Source organism: Pseudochaenichthys georgianus, chromosome 15, assembly GCF_902827115.2.
Source record: "Pseudochaenichthys georgianus chromosome 15, fPseGeo1.2, whole genome shotgun sequence".
NCBI classification, from domain to species: domain Eukaryota; kingdom Metazoa; phylum Chordata; class Actinopteri; order Perciformes; family Channichthyidae; genus Pseudochaenichthys; species Pseudochaenichthys georgianus.
In genome coordinates, this window is record NC_047517.1 from 11,855,759 (window position 1) to 11,875,432 (window position 19,674).

At 40.7% G+C, this 19,674-nt stretch overlaps 1 protein-coding gene and 1 long non-coding RNA gene across 2 annotated transcripts in view; one reads left to right on the forward strand and one right to left on the reverse strand.

Moving 5' to 3' along the window:
• LOC139435228 (uncharacterized) overlaps positions 1-19,674 on the forward strand; it is a 203,112-nt gene that overhangs the window by 135,282 nt on the left and 48,156 nt on the right. The gene's annotated exons all lie outside the window — the stretch shown is intronic.
• rims1a (regulating synaptic membrane exocytosis 1a) overlaps positions 1-19,674 on the reverse strand; it is a 145,767-nt gene that overhangs the window by 109,610 nt on the left and 16,483 nt on the right. Inside the window, exons 3-4 of the mRNA XM_071205706.1 lie at positions 5,538-5,748; positions 2,421-2,432 (exon numbers count right to left, since the gene is read on the reverse strand). Of these exons, the coding sequence (XP_071061807.1) occupies positions 2,421-2,432; positions 5,538-5,748 (223 nt within the window). The remainder of the gene's footprint in view (positions 1-2,420; positions 2,433-5,537; positions 5,749-19,674) is intronic.

Below are 19,674 nucleotides of genomic sequence, written 5' to 3' on the forward strand. Positions count from 1 at the left end.
AATCAATCCTCAACTAATTAAATTAATCCAAGTCCAGCGATACAGCCAGTGATACATAGGGCATCCCTTCTGCCAAAGCCTTCCTCTTAATAGCCAGCGATTGTTGTACCGAACTGTAGCTAGGGAGTGATGCTGCTATGTACAGCACACCAAAGCACACTTGGACAGCCATGGCGTTCAAGCCCAGCCAAGTATCATCAAAGTGCCGGTTTGGCAGCTGCCCTGAGGGAAGGCCGCCAAGGCCAAGTAAGGTTCTAAACCTGACAAAACTACACAAGCAGAGGAAGGTGTTAAAGGCATGTCCGCTGGGAGCGCTTCTCCAGCAGTATCATATCGGACGATTACGCTTAACTCTCGTTTAACCAGGCCACAGGACAGAGGACATCTTTTCCACGATGATGAAGCAGGCCAACACACCAAAAAACGTAGGCGTGACAAAACCCAAAGAAAAAGGACAGATAGGGATAGATGTGTCCTCCATCAGAACATCTTCCTGGTAACTGTATGTGCTACCATGAAACAGGTTACATAAGCTGGGGTTTGCTTTGGTGCTGGGGTCTGGTTTTAATGCATACAACCAGCAGGCACAGCAATATGTCTTGTTGTCGTAAACAACAGCACAATACACAGTATGTTTTTACAGTTCTTTTTTTTTTAACATATGACACAAACGAGATGTTACGTTTGGATTGTGGTTATTTTACCAACGTTTTTACTGTTTTTACAAGCGGTTTCTCCCCGTTTCCAGTCATTTTATTAAGCCAAGCTAACATAGAATAGTATCAATCTTCTGATCTAACTCTCTGCAAGAAAGCGAACAATCGTGTGTTTGATAATAAACTTCCAATGTATTCAAAAGTTCCGGAAATGGTCCAACCTTATTATTACTGTACATTTAAGTGTTCATTGCATTACCCTAGCACAGTGTTTCTCAAAGTGTGGTCCGCGGACCACTGGTGGTCCGTGAGCGCCCCCCAGTGGTCTGTAAGTATATTAGTAAAATTTCACATTTGAAATACATTTAAATTGTCCGCACTCTCGCGGGAATATCTCCGCAATGGAGCGAGCCTGACTTTCGATTGCATGATATAGCCTAGTGCAACACCTTCGTCACACATGTTGCCACTTGTTTGTACCATTTCTAGGCGATTTGTAATCTGTTCTAGAAACACAGTTTTTTATTTGTATTTCAAGAAGCATATAGAATAGAATGGATGTATTTTAAGAACATTTATCCATGCTTAAATTATGTAGTAACGTTTTTTTATTTTTGTTTTGTAGGCAGACTATGCAGGCCAGCCCGCCCGGTCACCAAGGTTCATGTTTTAATAGCAGTTTTACAAAAAAAGCCCAGGCGAGCCTAACATGTGAAAAAATTGCTTAGACCTCATAGAGTTAAACTTGGGCCTGCGACCATAGTTTTACTGTATTTTGTTTTGAAAATCCAAAGCGAAGGTTTGTGTCGTTTACATGCGGTGTTTTGCATGTTGTTATAAACTGTTGGAGTGATAAGCAGGCCTATTGTTTCTGGATATTTGGGGAGTTGTGTGTTTTTTATTGGTTAAGTGGTCCTTGGTATGAAAAGGTTTGAGAAACACTGCCCGAGCAGGCAAACTTGATTTCAAAGTCTTTCAAAGCTTTGAGAACCAGAAATTAATTTGCATTCAATTATTTTCTCTAATAGTTGAGGCATTAAAGAACTCGACCACTGTATATTTTGAGTAAGGTAACACTTTTAGCAACAAAGCCAACCGTCCAAGATTGTGAGTATGACTGTCATGGATGAATGAAAAAAAAAAATCAATATTCTCAGCAAATTAGATCATTTCTTCTCGAGGGCAACGGTATGGGATAGTCTTCAGATCCATTAAAACAAGCTGCTTGCAGAAATCATAGACTGTATAAAACGGCTGAAATTCAAGCTACAGCTTACCCCAAAATAATGCTAGTTGAATGTGATGTCTATATCTGAGGTCCAGATTGTTTCCCTGCATCTAATGCATACTCGGAATGACTTTAGTCTAGGGAATGTATTTTTTATAAGTGATTAAAGTATCTAATTACATGGCTTAGTTGAATACTCGATTCTGATTGGTCAATTTTAACATGTCAAAGGTTGTTCATTTTTCGCTGACAGACCGCTGCTAAGGAGAACAGACAATTGCTGAGGAGAATCAAGGGTCTATATGGGTCATATCTATCTGCAGAACAAGTCTTGTCCCTTATTTATTAAAGGAATTATGTTTTAAACTGTTAAGGCTTTTGCTACCTACTACTGCCTCTTCTTATTCATCTTGTGAAAATAATAGACACATGGACGGACAGAGAGAATGATACACACATACACACTGTCTGGACACATTAAAAAGGATTGTCTTAAAGGTTGCAGGCAGTAGTCCAGAAACTGGAAAGAAACTCACCACTTTGTCCTCCTGCAGCCCAGTCAGCCATCCATGTGAAATGAAAAGAAAGACAGAGAGAAGGTGAGCAAAGATGATATCTGAAAGCATGGCAATGATACTACAGCCCGACAGTGAACAATGTAATAAGCAGAATCAGAAAATTAAATGTATCCCGGGTGAAATGGGTTTTATGCTCTATTAGAGTAAGAATTTACAACAAAAACATAAAATTAAATAAATATATTTATATAGACACAAGAAATTAGAGTAAAATGTCCAATAAAAGATAGAATATTAATGTATCTCAGTTTTCAATAATTGTATTAATAAACTATTTTAATTTTAAATAATAATAAAAAACTACCACTAAGATCATTAATTGGACATCCATATTTGATGACTGCCGCTCTTTGTTCTCTTTTGTATTGCAAACTCGTTGCCTTTGAACCAGGAGAAAATGGCATACCAAAATATGAAGGATGGGGATGTTATGGAAAAGGATACACTCTAATGTTTTGGCTGATGAACCCTTAGAACCTGATCTGCGAGAGCAAACCCCGACAGGTGGTGCCACTGCTCAGATTGTGCTCCAGTGCCAACAGAAACTAAATCATTCTGCTGCAACGAATGTCAGTGTGAGAATTTGTTTTAGGTTCGATGCTGTTTCTGACCGAAAGCTGGTGTGCATTCCTATGTATTACATTTTTACTCGGCAGTCGAACAAAGGTGTGCTGGAGACTCTCTTCAGGATCCTGATATTTGGGATATCCATCGTAGCCAGGGTTTACGATCAGTTTTTGGGCGAGTTGTACTGAGGAACAAGTATCACATCACCGACGGGTGAAAAATAGTGTTTTGGTAACACGGGGTGTTCAGGTAACACTTAAAGACTTTGTTATGGGACGCAAAGCAGAGTAGGGGGCTAGTACACCCTCCCGAGGGTCCGATTGTGGATGTCATGCGAGCAAAACATGGTGAAAACAATCAGTCTAAATTAGCAATCGGGACGGAAATGTTCGGATTTCCAAAGGGAGGTTCTGTGAATAAATTATAATTCAAGAACCGAAATAATTGAACTATTCATACCTTAGACTGCACTGTAACTTTTATCTTTTCATGTTTATTTTATTAGCTTTTCTTTTTAATGACTGATTATAAATGTTTTTTGTTTTTCTTTTAATGTTTCTTTTATTATCTTTTACTGTTTTTAAATGCCTTTGTCTGAATGTCTTTCATTTTTGTAAAGCACCTTGAATTGCCTGGCGCTGAAAGGTGCTATATAAATAAACGTGCCTTGCCTTGATACTGAACCAGAACCAGCCGGGCTAATCGTACTAATCAACACCACTTTGTGATTTTTCAAGCTTAAATGGAATCGGCAGAAGTACAAAGCAAACGTAATGCAAAGAGCAAACTACATCATGGTCACCACCGCTAAGCTAAAGGCTTACTTGTGTCGGCATGATGGCGTTAAGTAGTTTATTTAGAAACTTCTTAGCAACCATCGTGTTATGACACATAGAACATGTGGACATTCACCAGTGGAGTGTTTATCCTGACGTATTTCATGTCGTAGGACAAAACGGGGACATCTCTTAAGCTTGTGTTACTGTAATCACAGATCTTATCACCACGTTAAAAAAACATTGACTACGAGACGCAGCAGCCGGATGTGGTAAAAAGTCTTTTTAGGTTTTAAGACTCATTACTTTACCACTCTATGTGGAATAAAATAAAACGTTGTTGTCGTGTTAATTTCGAGCTGTAAAGGATTACAGTGCCTGCATAAGTATATATTAGGACGGGTGGCGCAGTGGTCTGTGCATCCGATCATCAGATCAAGGGGGGTGCTGGGGAACTTAAAATGTTGTTTCTTTTTAAGTATAATGAACACATAGAAATGTAAAAATGACAAGCATGAGAAGTTAGAGTGTAGAACAGAGAGTGGAAGGCTTTGGCAGAAGTGTGTGTGTGTGTGTGTGTGTGTGTGTGTGTGTGTGTGTGTGTGTGTGTGTGTGTGTGTGTGTGTGTGTGTGTGTGTGTGTGTGTGTGTGTGTGTGTGTGTGTGTGTGTGTGTGTGTGTGTGTGTGTGTGTGTGTGTGTGTGTGTGTGTGTGTGTGTGTGTGTGTGTGTGTGTGTGTCATTAAATGCCAAACTGGCGATGTAGGGGATGGGGAATGGGGGGAATAGGGGGACGTCACTTATTTCAGAGGAAGACTGGTCTACCGATGCCAACACACACACACCTCCCCCTGTTGTGTGTGTATAGGGCACCTCCGGACCCCTGGGAGAAAGAGGCAGAGTGGGAGATCACCCCCTCCGTCCACAACTCAGTGTAATGCCCAATTAACCTTTACCAGCTCCTGCCTGGGTCACACACACACGTACACGCATTCACACACATGGGTGGAGGCACACATAAATACACAGTAACACACACAGTGTTGACACGGTACATATCAACACACATGCAGAGCAAACTATACACTTGCTTTTTCACACATAAGGGCACACTTAGAGTATGTGTCATGGCTCATCACCTCCACCTGAGACCTTCATGTAGCCGAATCAGACACAGTTGCATGTGTGACAAGTTTATTAACAAGGTTTGAGAGTAAGGGATTACATGTAACTGGATTAGGTGACCAGGATACAAAAGTAAAGTTACTGTATTCCCTTGGATGAAGATCACAAGCAGTGTTACAATGTTTCTTTGAGTTTAAAGAGGCCCTATTATGCTTCTCCTTTTCCTTTAGTGTGTTGTATAGGTTTGTGTGCATGTAAATGGTCTACAGAGGCTAAAATCCACGTGTTCCCTCCAGAGGGAGTTTCTCTCCCACACCCCCCCCCCCCCCCTGCCTGAAACGCCTCCATTGGATGTTTAATTATTTAACATAATGACATCACTATATTACACTCACGCTTCTATTGGCTAGGACTCCAACACATGGTACATAGGCTAAGAAAAAAGAGGATCAAATAGGCACAAAAATACAAGGAAATCTAAGCCCCCCAAATTCGCCAAAAATGGATTATATGATATCCTTTGAATAAAGATATGATCATTTATGATTTCACAGGAGCCATTACGCTGACACACTGCTCCAACGTCACCCCACCTCTGGCCTCTCTTACCGTGTTGGACCGCAGCGACACTCGCCCCCCGCAGCGGGCACAGAACTTGGTCTGGCAGTAGGAGCACAGGTTCCCGCAGCCGTCTGCAAACTTGGTCTTGTGGCAGATGCCGCAGGTTGGGGCGTCGTCCCGGTGAACGGTCGAGCCCGCCACCACTGTGGCCTGCCGGATCACCGTCTCCCTGTAGCTGGACAACTGCTGCTGGATACCTCTAGAAGACAGAACACATGCCAATGAGCAAATACACAAACACCACTCATAGAAACCCGAACCCTACTTTGTACAATCAGTTGATCCATAAGCATTAAACAGACAATGCACATTAGATACAATTACATTAGAGTACTTTTTTTTTTTTATTACGATTCAACGTTATTGTCAATGCACACAGAGTACAAGTGCTGAGAGGACGAAATGCAGCTAGCAGTACTGTTAGCCCGTTTGCTAACACTACTACTTTTCGAGTCAACACTTGTGATTAGGACGGTGGTCAGTCTTTACGAGTTGACGTTTTCTTGTTGGTTGAGAAACATCGACTCATCACATGGCCGTACGAGCGTACTTCAAACATGGTGTGACCAAGTAAAGCTTTACTTTAGCATCGCCATGTTCACATCTTTATTTAGGTGTTAGAATGCTACTACTAGTGATGTGACGTTCGCAAACGATCCGATTCTTTTGAACGGCTCTTTGGCACGAACGAAGGGAACCGAGTCGTACTTGGTGAGAGCCGTTCTTTTCATCGTTGGTTCACTGCCTGCCATAAATCCACTCGCCTTTAACTTGCTTTCCTGAATGCAAATGTGCCGTAGATGATGGCATAACACATGCTGCTTGAGTAGTAGTTTGGCTGGCTGAGAGATGTAGCAAGTTATAAAAAATGTCTGGCAATACAGTCAATCATTATCCAGGTGATTATTTTGCAGATAAACCTATTAACCCCGCCCTTTAAAAAAATAAAACGGCTCTTTTCAACGGCTCTCGGAAAGGAACGTAGCCATGAGATCCGACTCCCTTCAAAGAGCCATGATTCCCATCACTAGCTATACTGTAATAAGCATCAAGACTGAAGTTAAGCTGAGGCTGAGGGACATTTCTTTAATTTGGCTGGTGTTTAGTTGTAAGCCAAACTATGGCTGAGCGATTAATTACATGTTATTAACATTTAAAATGTTGGCCTCTGTCTTTTATACAGAATAATGGAGATACAATTATTATTTACTTGCATTTAGTTACACCATTATGCTCTTGTTATGTCTGGTGTTATAAATCAAACAGAATATTGCATTTAATAGTTTACTGTACAATATGACATCATTTTTTTTTTTTATGTATTTTATATTTAAATATATGTGTGTAGATATATATAGTGATATTTTATTGATTTGTTTTATTTATGTACTGACAAAATAGCATGTCAAGTTAAAAACAGACAGTAAAAAACAATAAAACATATTAAAATGTATGATGTTTCTAAAGTCAATGAGCAATTGTGTTAAATGACCGTGATCTAAAAATTGCCAATGAATCATTTTGATTATGATTTTCTCGACACAATAAAGCAGCCCTAAACAGTGAAAATGGAAACATATATTATTGAAAGTTAGGGAACATCTAAAGTCCAGATAATCAAGATAGTCATTACGGTTCACCACATTTAATCGCATCATCTACAGCAAGTAGCAGTCATTTCAGTCCTAACCAAAAGTATCAAAATCATAGTCAGTGGATCACAAAAGTAATGCTGATTACGAGTGTATAGAAAAGTCATGGCAATCCACCCAATAGTTGTTAATACATGTTGTTGGACCGAAAGGTGTGGACAACCCAATTGACAAACTAAAATTAAATACAAATTGTTCCAATCCAAACTACTCTTTTGATCCAATAGTATAAGCATTCCATAGGAATTCAATCCACTTTGAATCCCACAAGTTAAAGGATGATCACATGCGAGAAAAACTAGAAAGGAATGTTGATTGTAAATAATAAATAAATGAGAGGGAAGCGTAACTAGAGAGCGAAGGAGACAATTGTTTCATTAAGGCCAGTCGATCAAATGTTCTCTGTGCTATTTGTGTGTCTTTTGTTTGTTGTGTGCGCTATTGTTTCAGGCCGCTTTGCAGAACTCTTCAAATCAATAAGAGAAAGAGAGGGGGAAGAGTATTGGTTTTATCTGAGTCGCTACAGTATGTTGATTTATTGGATTTCACACTGTTGAGATTGAGGAGAGAGCAAATAGAGGGGAAACAGACCAAAGAGACAATACTGAGTAAAGAAAGAGGAGAGGAGTGAGGGAAAGTGATCAGAAAGGAAGAAACATGGAGAGGTGTGGACAATTACCCGGAGATGGAGCAGAGATGTGGTGAGAAGAGGAAAAGTAGAGACAAATAGACTAAATAGGGAAGGAATCAAGGAGAGGAGGGATAAGAACAGAGTAGTAAAGGTGAAAAGGAAACAATTGGTGTGAGAACAAAATAAAATAAAAAATAAACCCACTTTACAAGCTTTTAAAATGTTCTTGCAGTAACACTGCCCAGCATTACAGGACTAAGGACAGAGGAACCAATGGAGGGTGGAGTAAAGGAAAGAAGAGGTAGATAGGGTAAAAGGAGAATAAATAATAAAGTATGAGATGTTTAGAAGAGAAAGTGATCCCCTTTAAATATGAGTCAGTTTAGATGCCGAATATAACTGCCAACAGTCATTTGACAATCAATCTAAAATGAACAAAGTTAATAAAATCAAGTAATAAAATAAAAAATACTCTTGACCTTAACTAACATAATACAGAGTATTGACGAAAAGATACTGGACTACGAGTTCAAAAATGTCACTCTCACATTAAACCTCTGCCCGGCCCGTCAACCTGCCCTGATCAATAAAGCTGTTTACCCTGACGTGATATTAAAAGCCTTTCATATCATCTGCTGCGGCTGCACACGGTACTCACAGACGGGGAGTCAGCGGCGCAGCTTCCTCCCCCATCAGCCCAGCCGTTAAAAACTACAAATCCCATCAGTAGAGGCACAAGAAAAGGAAGTCCAACATCCAGTCGTTTGATAGACAACCCGACATTGCTCCTGTGTGTGTAACGGGACAAACTGTTCACCTAAATACAGCCTGAAGAAGAGCCTTTCAAGACTCAGAGGACCCGGCGGGTGAAACACTACTCGCCCAGGAAATGTTAATACCTGCCCACAAACACACACACACGTTTTATTTTGTAATCACACGTACAATCATGCTAACCCACTGCTGATATGTTAAGTGCACACACACAGCCTTCTAGGTGAGCAGTAGCCAAAGGTCACGGTGAGGTCACCTGCTGCTGCAGCACCACAGGGGTCACTTCCTGATACTGGCTCTCACTGTGTGTGTCCCAACCCGTATCAGTGAGTAACACTGTACCTCAGACTTGAAGAGCATTGGCCATTGCTACAGCTCAGCTTACGCCGCTTAAAAAGGTATGGAGGACATTTCCAACCCTACCCAAAACATGTAACTGACAAACCCATTACTTGCAAAACCTGGATGTACAACACCAACATGGAAAAGAGAGTAGATGCCTTTGAAATGCGATGCTGCAGCAGGATCCTTGGGGTGCCATGCGAAATGCACCCTACAAACAACTCTGTGAAACAGGAGATACAGACACTGGCGGGGTTTTCTCCAACTGCTGACGGAAACGGCTAGACGGCCAAAGTGACAGTGCTTTGGACACATTATAAAAACAAACGGGATGCTAGCAACACGTCATTTCACGGTTCAGTGGAGGGAAGAAGAGGTGCAGGAAGGCCACGGGGAGAATGGCTGATGGACGGGAACAATAGATGTTCTGTCGAATTGCAAGTTACACGCTTAGATTAAAAAGCACACGTCTTTTATTTAAAATGAAATGAGTGGAATTAAGAGGGAGGAATGGACACTTTGTGATATTGGGCTGTATAAATGATAGTAGCTGATTGGTTGAACATGGGCACTGCTAAGAAATTGTGTATAATATTGAATGTATTTGCTAAGAGCGTTTCTGTTTCTAAGTTCCAACTTGAGGGAGTGATCAAAGGAATTCTTCCGTTCCGTAACACATTTTCACCAATTATTCTGACATCACATTAAAGCAGTACACATGCTATATCTTCAGGGTATATGCAGGAATCCTGAAGTCAAATTTAATACAATTTAAGACCTTTTTTAAGACCCTTTCCATACATTTTAAGACCTCATCGCCACTTCGAATTCCAACCAGTGGCGACACACTTTACCTCACATTTACTATACCGTATTGATTGTAAGATAGCACAACGAAACAGCTTGTGATAACTCCTTATCATAATTCAGATAGAACAAAGCACAAGAGAATGAATTGTGTGACCAACCCAATGCAAGGTTTATTAGAAAAAGAAACCATTAGAAACAGAGATGGGGTCGTTACTAAAAAAAAGTAATATATTACACTACTTCGTTACTCTCTACATAAAGTAACTTGTTACTTTACTCGTTACTTTACTCGCAGCCCGCCCCTCCCTGCAGGCAGATCACGCAGACTGCTAAAGTTTCAAATGTTCTCTTTAGTTCAGTTTCCATTGTCGCATAAGACTGATCCAGATCCTGAATGTGTTCCTATCTGACCGTGGCTGTCCTCTGTCTCCTGCTATCTGTATATTTTGCGCAGTCTATCTCTGCTCACGCTGTTGCGCCGGCGTGTTCTCCTGCGTGTTGGCCATGTGTTGCACTGGAACCAGACACTGCAAAGACTTCAGCCGAGCACGTACGAACTGCGCATGCGTCAGTGGCAATAACTCTCCTTACCAGCAGGCGGCGGTAGTGTGTATTCATCATTCAAAACAGGCAACAACCGGAAAACAGAGAAGAAGAAGAAGAAGAAGAAGAAGAAGAAGAAGAAGAAGAAGAAGAAGAAGAAGAAGAAGAAGAAGAAGAAGAAGAAGAAGAAGAAGAAGAAGAAGAAGAAGAAGAAGAAGAAGAAGAAGAAGAAGAAGAAGAAGAAGAGACTACGTGATATAAACTTTGTAACGCGTTACACCCAACTCTGATTAGAAAGTAGTATTTGATTTAGGCATTGTTCCCAAGAGATGAAAATTGCATTTCCCCATAACGATGTTGTTTAACAACCGGCGTAATCGGGCCTTCGCGCGCTATCAAGCAGTGAGCGTGCGATGTCCTGTTCAGATGACGTCCAATCCAACGGGATGCCATAAATAAACTTCACAGAATCACACTACACACCTACACAAGGATTACATTCAGGCAGACTGTAGAATACAACCTCTTTGGACAATTGATATACTTATTGAAAACAAGCTACAAAATGTAATACCTTGGAAAATGCCGTTTAATACTTTTTAATAGCCTTAATTTTTGCTAAGTTGATTTATCAACTTTTAATACTTTTTAAGACCCCGCGGACACCCTGATCTTGCAAGCTAACGAAAGTAGACATTATTTGTATAAAAGGGTTCTTCCTTGGCCCGTGCTACAGCTGTCAACAAAGTTTCATAAAAACTGGCCAAGTTGGTTTTCCGTAATCCTGCCGCGGTAGACGAATTGGAAAACAGACTAACTGGGCCAAAGACATAACATCCCCCTAAGAGAAGGTTATTCTTTCATCACATGCTAAACAGTATGGAGTCTAAAAGTCCTCACTAAAGTATATGGTTGCCTGTTAATGACCATTTACATGCTTAACTGTTATCATATACAGGGAATACATCAAGTACATCTCTGCTAATTAGTAAACCACAACAAGCCGTCAAATGAAATGTTGCAGGTACGAAAAAAGAAATCTTTATCACATGAAATGCCGGGAATAGGGTTTTGGCAGATCATTATGAGAAGGAGACAGGGAGGAGGTTACAGCGAAGGGAGGAGAAGGAGAGGCATAAAGACCGGGAGAGAAATCAGAGAGCAATGAAACAGAGAAGGAGCTCATTAAGAAAACGCTGGGAAATATCCATATTCAAATGTAGTAAGAAACAAGGTTAAAGCAAAGTGAGCACACAAGCTTCACTAAAGTTTTCATCAAAACGGAAGATGCAGTTAGATAGATAAAAATAGACCCTTTGTGTGTCTATGTGGATGAATACATCACATTGTAAACAAATGGCCCACATGCAAAAACATCATTTACATAAAATGTTTTTGAACTAAACACTGCATTGACTCCACATAAAGAGAGAAGCTTTGTCTCTAGGACAATGTGAATTACATGGTATTGTATACCAGATAAACGTGGCAATGAATCCCTGATGATGTGTGTCAGGTACTGAGACGCCCAAATCATAGTTTTCTAACTAAAAGAGGAAACATTCCCATGAGTCAATATAACTGTTATTAGGATTCTATTTAATAAAGTGCTTTTTTTCTAAATTTAATTCAAACTGAAGAAGTAAATCTTTTCAATAATGGGTCAGAAGTGTGTATAATATTGCTGAGAACACTGTGTAGGAATGAGTCCTTAATCCAATATTAGTTAGTGTCAGTGAATAGTCTAATGATAAATGTCCAAAGTTTCTATGTGTCATAAAAACAACACTTGCTAACGAGGGGCTAAATTAGGCTAATGTTAATGAAGGCGGACATTAGCTGCCTTTAGCTTAGCGGTGGTGACGTGAAGTCATGTTACGTCATATAGTTTGTTTATACTGTAGCCTTACGTTAGCTATCTTCTTACAACTATAGACATTGTTTAACAATTCTTAACTGATTGTTGTAAAAATCTGTTTCAGTTTAAGAGGTATATGCTTAAAATGAGCTAGTTAGCGAGCTAGAAGTAATTGAACAGTCTTGATTTTGTTTATATCGTTAGCCATATAATTCTGGCGATTTATGCTTCAGCCGTTATAAAAGTGTTTTTAATAAGTGTGGATTATTCTGATGAACAAAATGTGTAATTATCATAAACATGTGTTGGCAGAGCTTATTTTCTGGAATATTACAAAATGCCATTGGAAAAATCCCATTGGCATTTGACAAGGAACCCCTTGCAACACGTCATCACTGCACCACTGTATAAAGGCACCTGTCACCCAGTGCAACAGGAAGGCTAATTGGTGTGTTTTTAATAGTTTTGTCGCAAGGTTTGAGGGCAAAGACGCGGATGAAAAGGGAAAGTAAGAATACAGGTTAGAGGATTAGAAGGGGTGGAGTGGCTTCTGGGCTAACTTTATGGCACTGTGACAGAGATTACGTTGCACCGTAACTCAAAGCTGGACAGCACATGGACCTTTCCCTGGCAAGGACACATGGAGAGGACAGCCGCACTACACACCCAACCATCTTTATTGTGGGGATATCCCTTTTTGGCCTTTACCTATAAAGCCGAAAATACAGTCTACATTTTGAATAATGCACCTGAATTAAGATATTAGTATAAAGTAACAGCAAGACGAGTATATCAAATCTCCTTTCTATCACACAGGTTTACAGTTTGATGGAGGCTTTTTAAAAAGGTGTTCATGAAGGTCGCTGACCTTTATGCCCTCTCTCCTGTGTGTGTGTGTGTGTGTGTGTGTGTGTGTGTGTGTGTGTGTGTGTGTGTGTGTGTGTGTGTGTGTGTGTGTGTGTGTGTGTGTGTGTGTGTGTGTGTGTGTGTGTGTGTGTGTGTGTGTGTGTGTGTGTGTGTGTGTGTGTGTGTGTGTGTGTGTGTGTGTGTGTGTGTGTGTGTGTGTGTGTGTGTGTGTGTGTGTGTGTGTGTGTGTGTGTGTGTGTGTGTGTGTGTGTGTGTGTGGACTAAAGTTAGCCATTCAATTAAGCTGTACGTCTCTCAAGACCCCCTAATCAAGCCCCATGCAGAGACTGGCATACAAACACATTCTGTAAATAAACACACATATACACACGAACACGAACACGCACACATGCACACAGACATTAAACTACCACACGGTATGCCACTTCTGCTCTGATGTCTATACATCTATATCACTATGAAGGCACACGGTAGCTTTCTTTGAGATGGTCATGCCAGGGTTAGATCAGACTAGTGTGCCAAAGGGACACAACAGGCTGTGACCCCTACAGTCCTGCTGCAACATGCGCTTCCATTTAGGCTATAACTGAGGCCCTGCATCTGCCTGGAATTCCAATGGGTGTCTAAAGAGAGCTGGATACATAGGTGCATGTTCATTCCTATGGAAGCTGCTAAGTAGCGCATAATGCCGATATGGTTTGATTCCCGAGTACAAACATACGGAGATGTTAGATATTCAAGCATTCGTACTGGCCGTTGGTAGCTGGGTGATCAACAGATATATCTCTCCCAGTGTTAGTCAAAATGAAAAAGTATTTTTGGGCCCAAAGAGACTGACATGGAAGTCGTAATACAAACGTTTGGCAACAAATTTGCTTGAACGCCAGGATCACTTCCTGGGGGGTTTGGGCGTTCCATGCTTTTATATTGACTATCCACTCAACATGATGCTGCCGGGCCAATTGGATGTCTTTTTTGGCCATTTAAAGATGGATCATATTAATTGTGGTAAGTGCAGTAACTGCAGTAAGAGCTGTCACGACAGGAAAAGTAGTAAAGGCAAATCTCCTCAGTGCCATCTTCTTCTTGGCAAACCAGTTAGAGGTGCATAGTCACCAGTTAAACTGGATTAGGGAATGAAAAAGGAGTATGGTTTGTCACCAGGAATGCCAAGCCAACAGTTTGGCAGTCTCAAATGATCGGCTACATGCGGACAGTCTACAGTACGACCCTAACGGACATGGGGGATAACGTAACTGGCATCGAAGACCATACACACCATAGCACTTTTAGGCATTATTAGTTACGGATACGAAATAACACCAGCCTTAAAAACACATTTCATAAATCCACGTCCCAATTAGTGGGGATGATGACCCTAGGGGTTTTTAAATCTACACTTAAAACTCACTTCTTCTCTCTGGCCTTCTAGTCAGAGCGGAGCACGACTCCTGACATTTCCCTGTGTGTACTTTTCATTGTTCCTGTTGTAATTTGTTGTCTTCTGTTTTGCTATTGTAGTAAAGTGTTTTTATTGCTTGTACACGGTGGTGTAGTGGAGATTTTTTTACTGGGGGGACGCTATTTTAAATTAGGTCATCCCAAACAATGCCAAACAAGTGCGCACGCACGCAGTGCACTCACACAACGGACAGACAGGTCCACAGAAACTACCGGTATGCTTAGTCCTACTTTACTTACTGTACTGCAAAAAGCAGACGGCGCTGTGCTCAACAGACACACACAGACTCAAAACCATGGACACACTGGCACATACGTTACATAAACAATGTATAGGCCTAAATTGCATAAACTACAGTATTGCAACTAAGCAGACAGCGCTGCTTTTCTCTCTCTTTCTCCACTTTCAAAATCTATTTAAAACTCATAACAAACAAACAAAATTCCCAAAGTTGTCCTGAAATTAACTTATTAAATAAACAAAACGAAAAATATATATAGCCTACTAATGCAAACATTGAATCTGGACTGGAAATTATTCTGATTAGGCCTAGCCTACATTGCAAATAAGCAGACGGCGCTGCTTTTTTCACACACACACCTTGCGTTTTGAAGACTGATACATCAGATATGGATGAACAAACTTTGCAGCCCAGTTTCCCAGCTTTGCAGTCTATCCACGGGTATGTCACGTCCATACCTCTGGGAAAGGTGAGCTTGAGCTAGCCAGGGGAACGTGCACGTTAGCTAGCATTATCCACGTCTTTAGGCGGCTCTTCTGATGATGTACTGTAGTCAGTGGCGACTGGTCATTAGGGGCAGGTGGGGCACAGCCCCACCTAGTGTCAGCAGAAAGTATTGAAATAATGATTACAACAAAATGCAAAAAATAAATTAAAAAATATATAACATATATTTTAAGATCATGTTTAATCATCTGATTCGTCTGTACATTGCTGTTTTAGTCTGTGCTCTTCTAATTAGTGTCTACAGTGTGTGACTATTGAGCTGTTTAGAGCCATGTGGGACAAACCCTGATCCTGCCCCTTCCTCTGACTGTCTAAGTGAACGGTGACTGCAAAAACTACACTGCGCATGCTCAGAGTATTTTCCTATTTAATGTGTGTGGCAAAAAATAATGACCATAGGGGCAAAGTGCTGCCATCCCCACCATACGTCATCTCACATAATTCAGAGCTGATTGGCTGTAAGTACGTGTGCCGCGAAAAGTGTGGTGTGTGAAGAGGAGAGAGAGCGGGGCTGCAGTCGGATAGTTTAAAAATCAGCTCCTAAATTCTAACCCTATCGTCTATTCATTGACCTCTGAGTGAAACGTCACGGGGTTAAGGGATAGTGGATAGGAGAATTAAAAAGGACTTAGGAGAAGAGACTGTGGCACTTTAGAGAATCCGAATGCACTTTCACTATCCGACGTGTTTATGATGCGCCAGCGGACGTCATTGTGTGCGTCTGCTGCTGTGGGGAAACTATGGAAACCACAGTTTTCTATACAGCGGACGACAACATGGATGTTTAATAAGAACGAGGGACTACTGTAAACTCATCTAGAGACTCTGCACCGTGCTCTGAAGCTGTTGCTTTGCTTTATGAACGTGGACAACAGAGAAACATATTCTTCAGGACCAAAGTTGGAATTGAAATAAAAAAGGAAAGTGAAACTTATGCTCGTCACCCTCTCCCTCCGGTCCACATTAATACAAATGATCCCAATACGTATGATTGTATGAACTAAAGATCTTAAAATCAATACAGATGTATTTATTATAAACGTTAGTCCTTAACATCTATCACTGTGTATATCACCATTCAAACATCTTTTAAAAGTTGAACAAACCCCACACAGCTCAGTAAAGACTGAAATGTTGACTTTATTTGATAACTTCAGTGAAAACTAACGTTAGCACTTTGGCAACTTACCACCTATGTTTTAAAATGCTTAATAAGCACCGTAACTTTCATGATATCATTTCTCGGTCATAATCGGTTGTTTCCGTGAACGGCCGACTGTTGAGTGACGGCAAATGCTGCGGCTGCAAGGCATTGTGGGGCAGCATTTTCGCTTCTCCTGTCGGTTAGGGAGGTCCAGTGGTTCCTAAGCTAAAGGAGGTTATAAAGGAAGTTTGAAACCTCCTTTCCTATCATTCTAGAGAATTCGAACGGCACTTATCATGGCTGCCACTGAGGGACTTCCGGGTCATTTCACTCCTTTAGGAAGGTTCCTAAGCTAAATGGACTATTCGACTTCAGCCCTGCAGTGAGGCGTCCTAAAACCAGGAAGTAAGCTGCGCATGGCTTCCCTCGACAAAAAAGCAACGAGATTTCTCCATAGGATTTTAGAAAATAGCTCAAAATAAGATCTGTGGGAAACGTAGCTGTTAGATAAATGTACGTTTTGTTCAGCCGGATAATATCCACATGTCTACCCTACTTTATCATTTTCGAATAAAAAATCTATTGATTAGATTAGATTTATGATAGACTTTTGAAACTACAAGAAGATAAGGAGGACTTTACAAAAAAGTAATAGAGATTTTTGTCCAGAAGGATAGGCAAATGGACTTAATCTTCAAGGTAAGACTGCAATTTTATTGAAAATGGGATCTTACTAAGAGAGAACAATTCAATATTTAAATGATAAAATTACATTTTTTGGGTATCCTTCTGTTGAACTGTCTGTTTAAAGGTAATTGAAGCATCAGACAAAAAAAGCTTTTGAAAATAATATTATATTTTGATTTAATATATTTGTAAACCTGAAGAGTCAGTGCCAGTGTCTCACCAGCCATGAACCTCTCTGCAGAAGCTTATATTTAGACATCTGAGTTTTTTGTGCCCCACCACTTTTGTACATATAGAAACGCCACTGACTGTAGTACTAGTAGCAGCTTCACTTGTAGCTTCGGTGCTGCTAGACTCTTTCTTCTTGTGAATTATATTCTTTTTAGAAAAGAAGTCAAGTAAAAAATGTTTGCCTGCCATTAGGCTATAGAGCTTTTTCGTTAGCGTTCTTGAGGGAAAGAGCTGCCGCAAAATCGGCGGGCGGTAAGCTGGCCGTGGGTGTGTCACTGACACACCCCCAGCTCGCCGCGGGGTCACGAGCGTGATGACTAATCATAATTCTTTAAGGAAATCGTTTTTATTTTTTATTATAATTACTGTGAAATGTATTATGTTTTTGTCATTATTACAACAAATACACACTTGCAACTGATAAGACTGGCAATGATTTTATATTTATTAGACTATTACAAAAAAGATCATGCTCCAAATAAGTGGGGGTACGGCGTACCCCCGCGTCCAACGCCCACTACACCACTGCTTGTACAGCACTTTGGCTCGACCAAAAATCGTTTTAACATATAAATAAAACTTGATTTGATGATCCTCTCTGCACACTTTGACTGACCATACTCAGCAAATATTTGGTTTTAATGAGGATATTCTCAAGTTAAATCCAAACATAATCTCCATTCATTGCCACTTTTGATGTCCTCCCCATTTATTTTGGTCAAAGTTTCCCTTTAATTTTCACAATTGCTTCCCAAAATGATTTTTGGACAACACTCTCCCAGAGCCTGAATCCTAAATCAAAGCTTAAAGTTCCAGTCAAACAAATCCAAAAAAGTTAAAGACCCCCGGCTTGGCATACGGTGGATGTGTCCAAAAATAAGGTAGATAAAGTAGCTGAGGCCTTGAGCGTCATTACTGCTGCTAAGCCAAACGTTGGCTCGGCCTCCCGGCCCCTGGGCTTTCATAAAGCAGGGTGGCATCAGGATGAGATCGGGAGCCAGCTTCCACTCTCTCTCTGTAGTGACTCAGTGCCTCTATGGCCGAGTATGAGTCATTCCTCCAGTTCCTGGATCGATATTCAAAAAGTAGGCAGACATGAATCAAATAACAATGAGTCAGTGTCGGAGAAAATCACCTCGAACAGCTCGCAGCCATTTAGAAATTAAGCACTCTGTCTCTTTGCTCTGCAAAACGTATTATTTTTAAGTAACTTTGGTCTCTTGTTTCCCAGTTTTGTTGTGTGATGTTTAAACACACACACACACACACACACACACACACACACACACACACACACACACACACACACAGAGTCACACACACATATGTGCTTACTGTAGAGGAGCCATCTATAAGATTGATTGGAACTCATTCTGTGTCCTATAATAGACGAGTATTAAAAAAGTTTCCTCCCTCATGCTATTTGTGAAATTGAATGGAAAGTAGAATGCATGCCAGAATTGGAAATGGGTTTCCGGTTTGCATCAATTGTGTGTGCGTGTGCGTGCATATGGAGAATGCATTTGTCTGCATGCTTAAGAGATCCACCTACACTCACTTTAACACCTTATTATTTACCAGAAGGAGTCATATCAATATGAGACTCATAAAACGGGTCATAGCCTGTGGTTCAGCCCCTGACAAATGCTCATATAAAAAGACTGTCTTTTGAGGAACTGTTTTATTTTTGAAATTGAAATTGTTAACGACCTGAAACTGTTGGTGCTGAATATATAAAGAAATGTTGAACAAGAGTAGTGGCAAATGCTAACTCTGGGTTTTAGGACTCATTCCAGCTTGACTCAAGACTAATTGATCAAATTCTGACTGCTGATGCCTTATAGTTAGAGATGCACGATAATTATCGGCCCGATAATTATCGGCCCGATAATTATCGGTATTAGGAATTATGACGTCATCCCGATAAACCCGATACAAGTATTAATAGCCCCGATAATATACAATATATTTTTTGGGTAAAAAAAAAGAAAAAAATACTGCGGTGTGGGTGGATTGGGATGAGGGGCGCTTGTTTTTCACTCAGCTCCTCCCGTTTGCCAGTACTGTGCTATTAGTGGTTTAGGAAGAGGGGAGTTCTTCACACATCCAGCGCTCCCTAACTCATGCCTGGCTGTGACGTAAATGGTGTGCGGCCGTGAAGCCAGGACAGTAAACAAACATGTCGTCGGTGGTATGGGACTATTTCAAAGTTTCAGAGTTGGAAAGTTCGCTTGCTATTTGTAACAAATGCAATGCAGAAGTTCCACGAGGAGGAAAAAGGCAACGAGCTATAATACTTCGAACCTGATCAGTCACCTGAAACATCGCCATCGCTACGATGGTGTGTTAAAAGCGTACGAAGACGCCTGCGCTGCT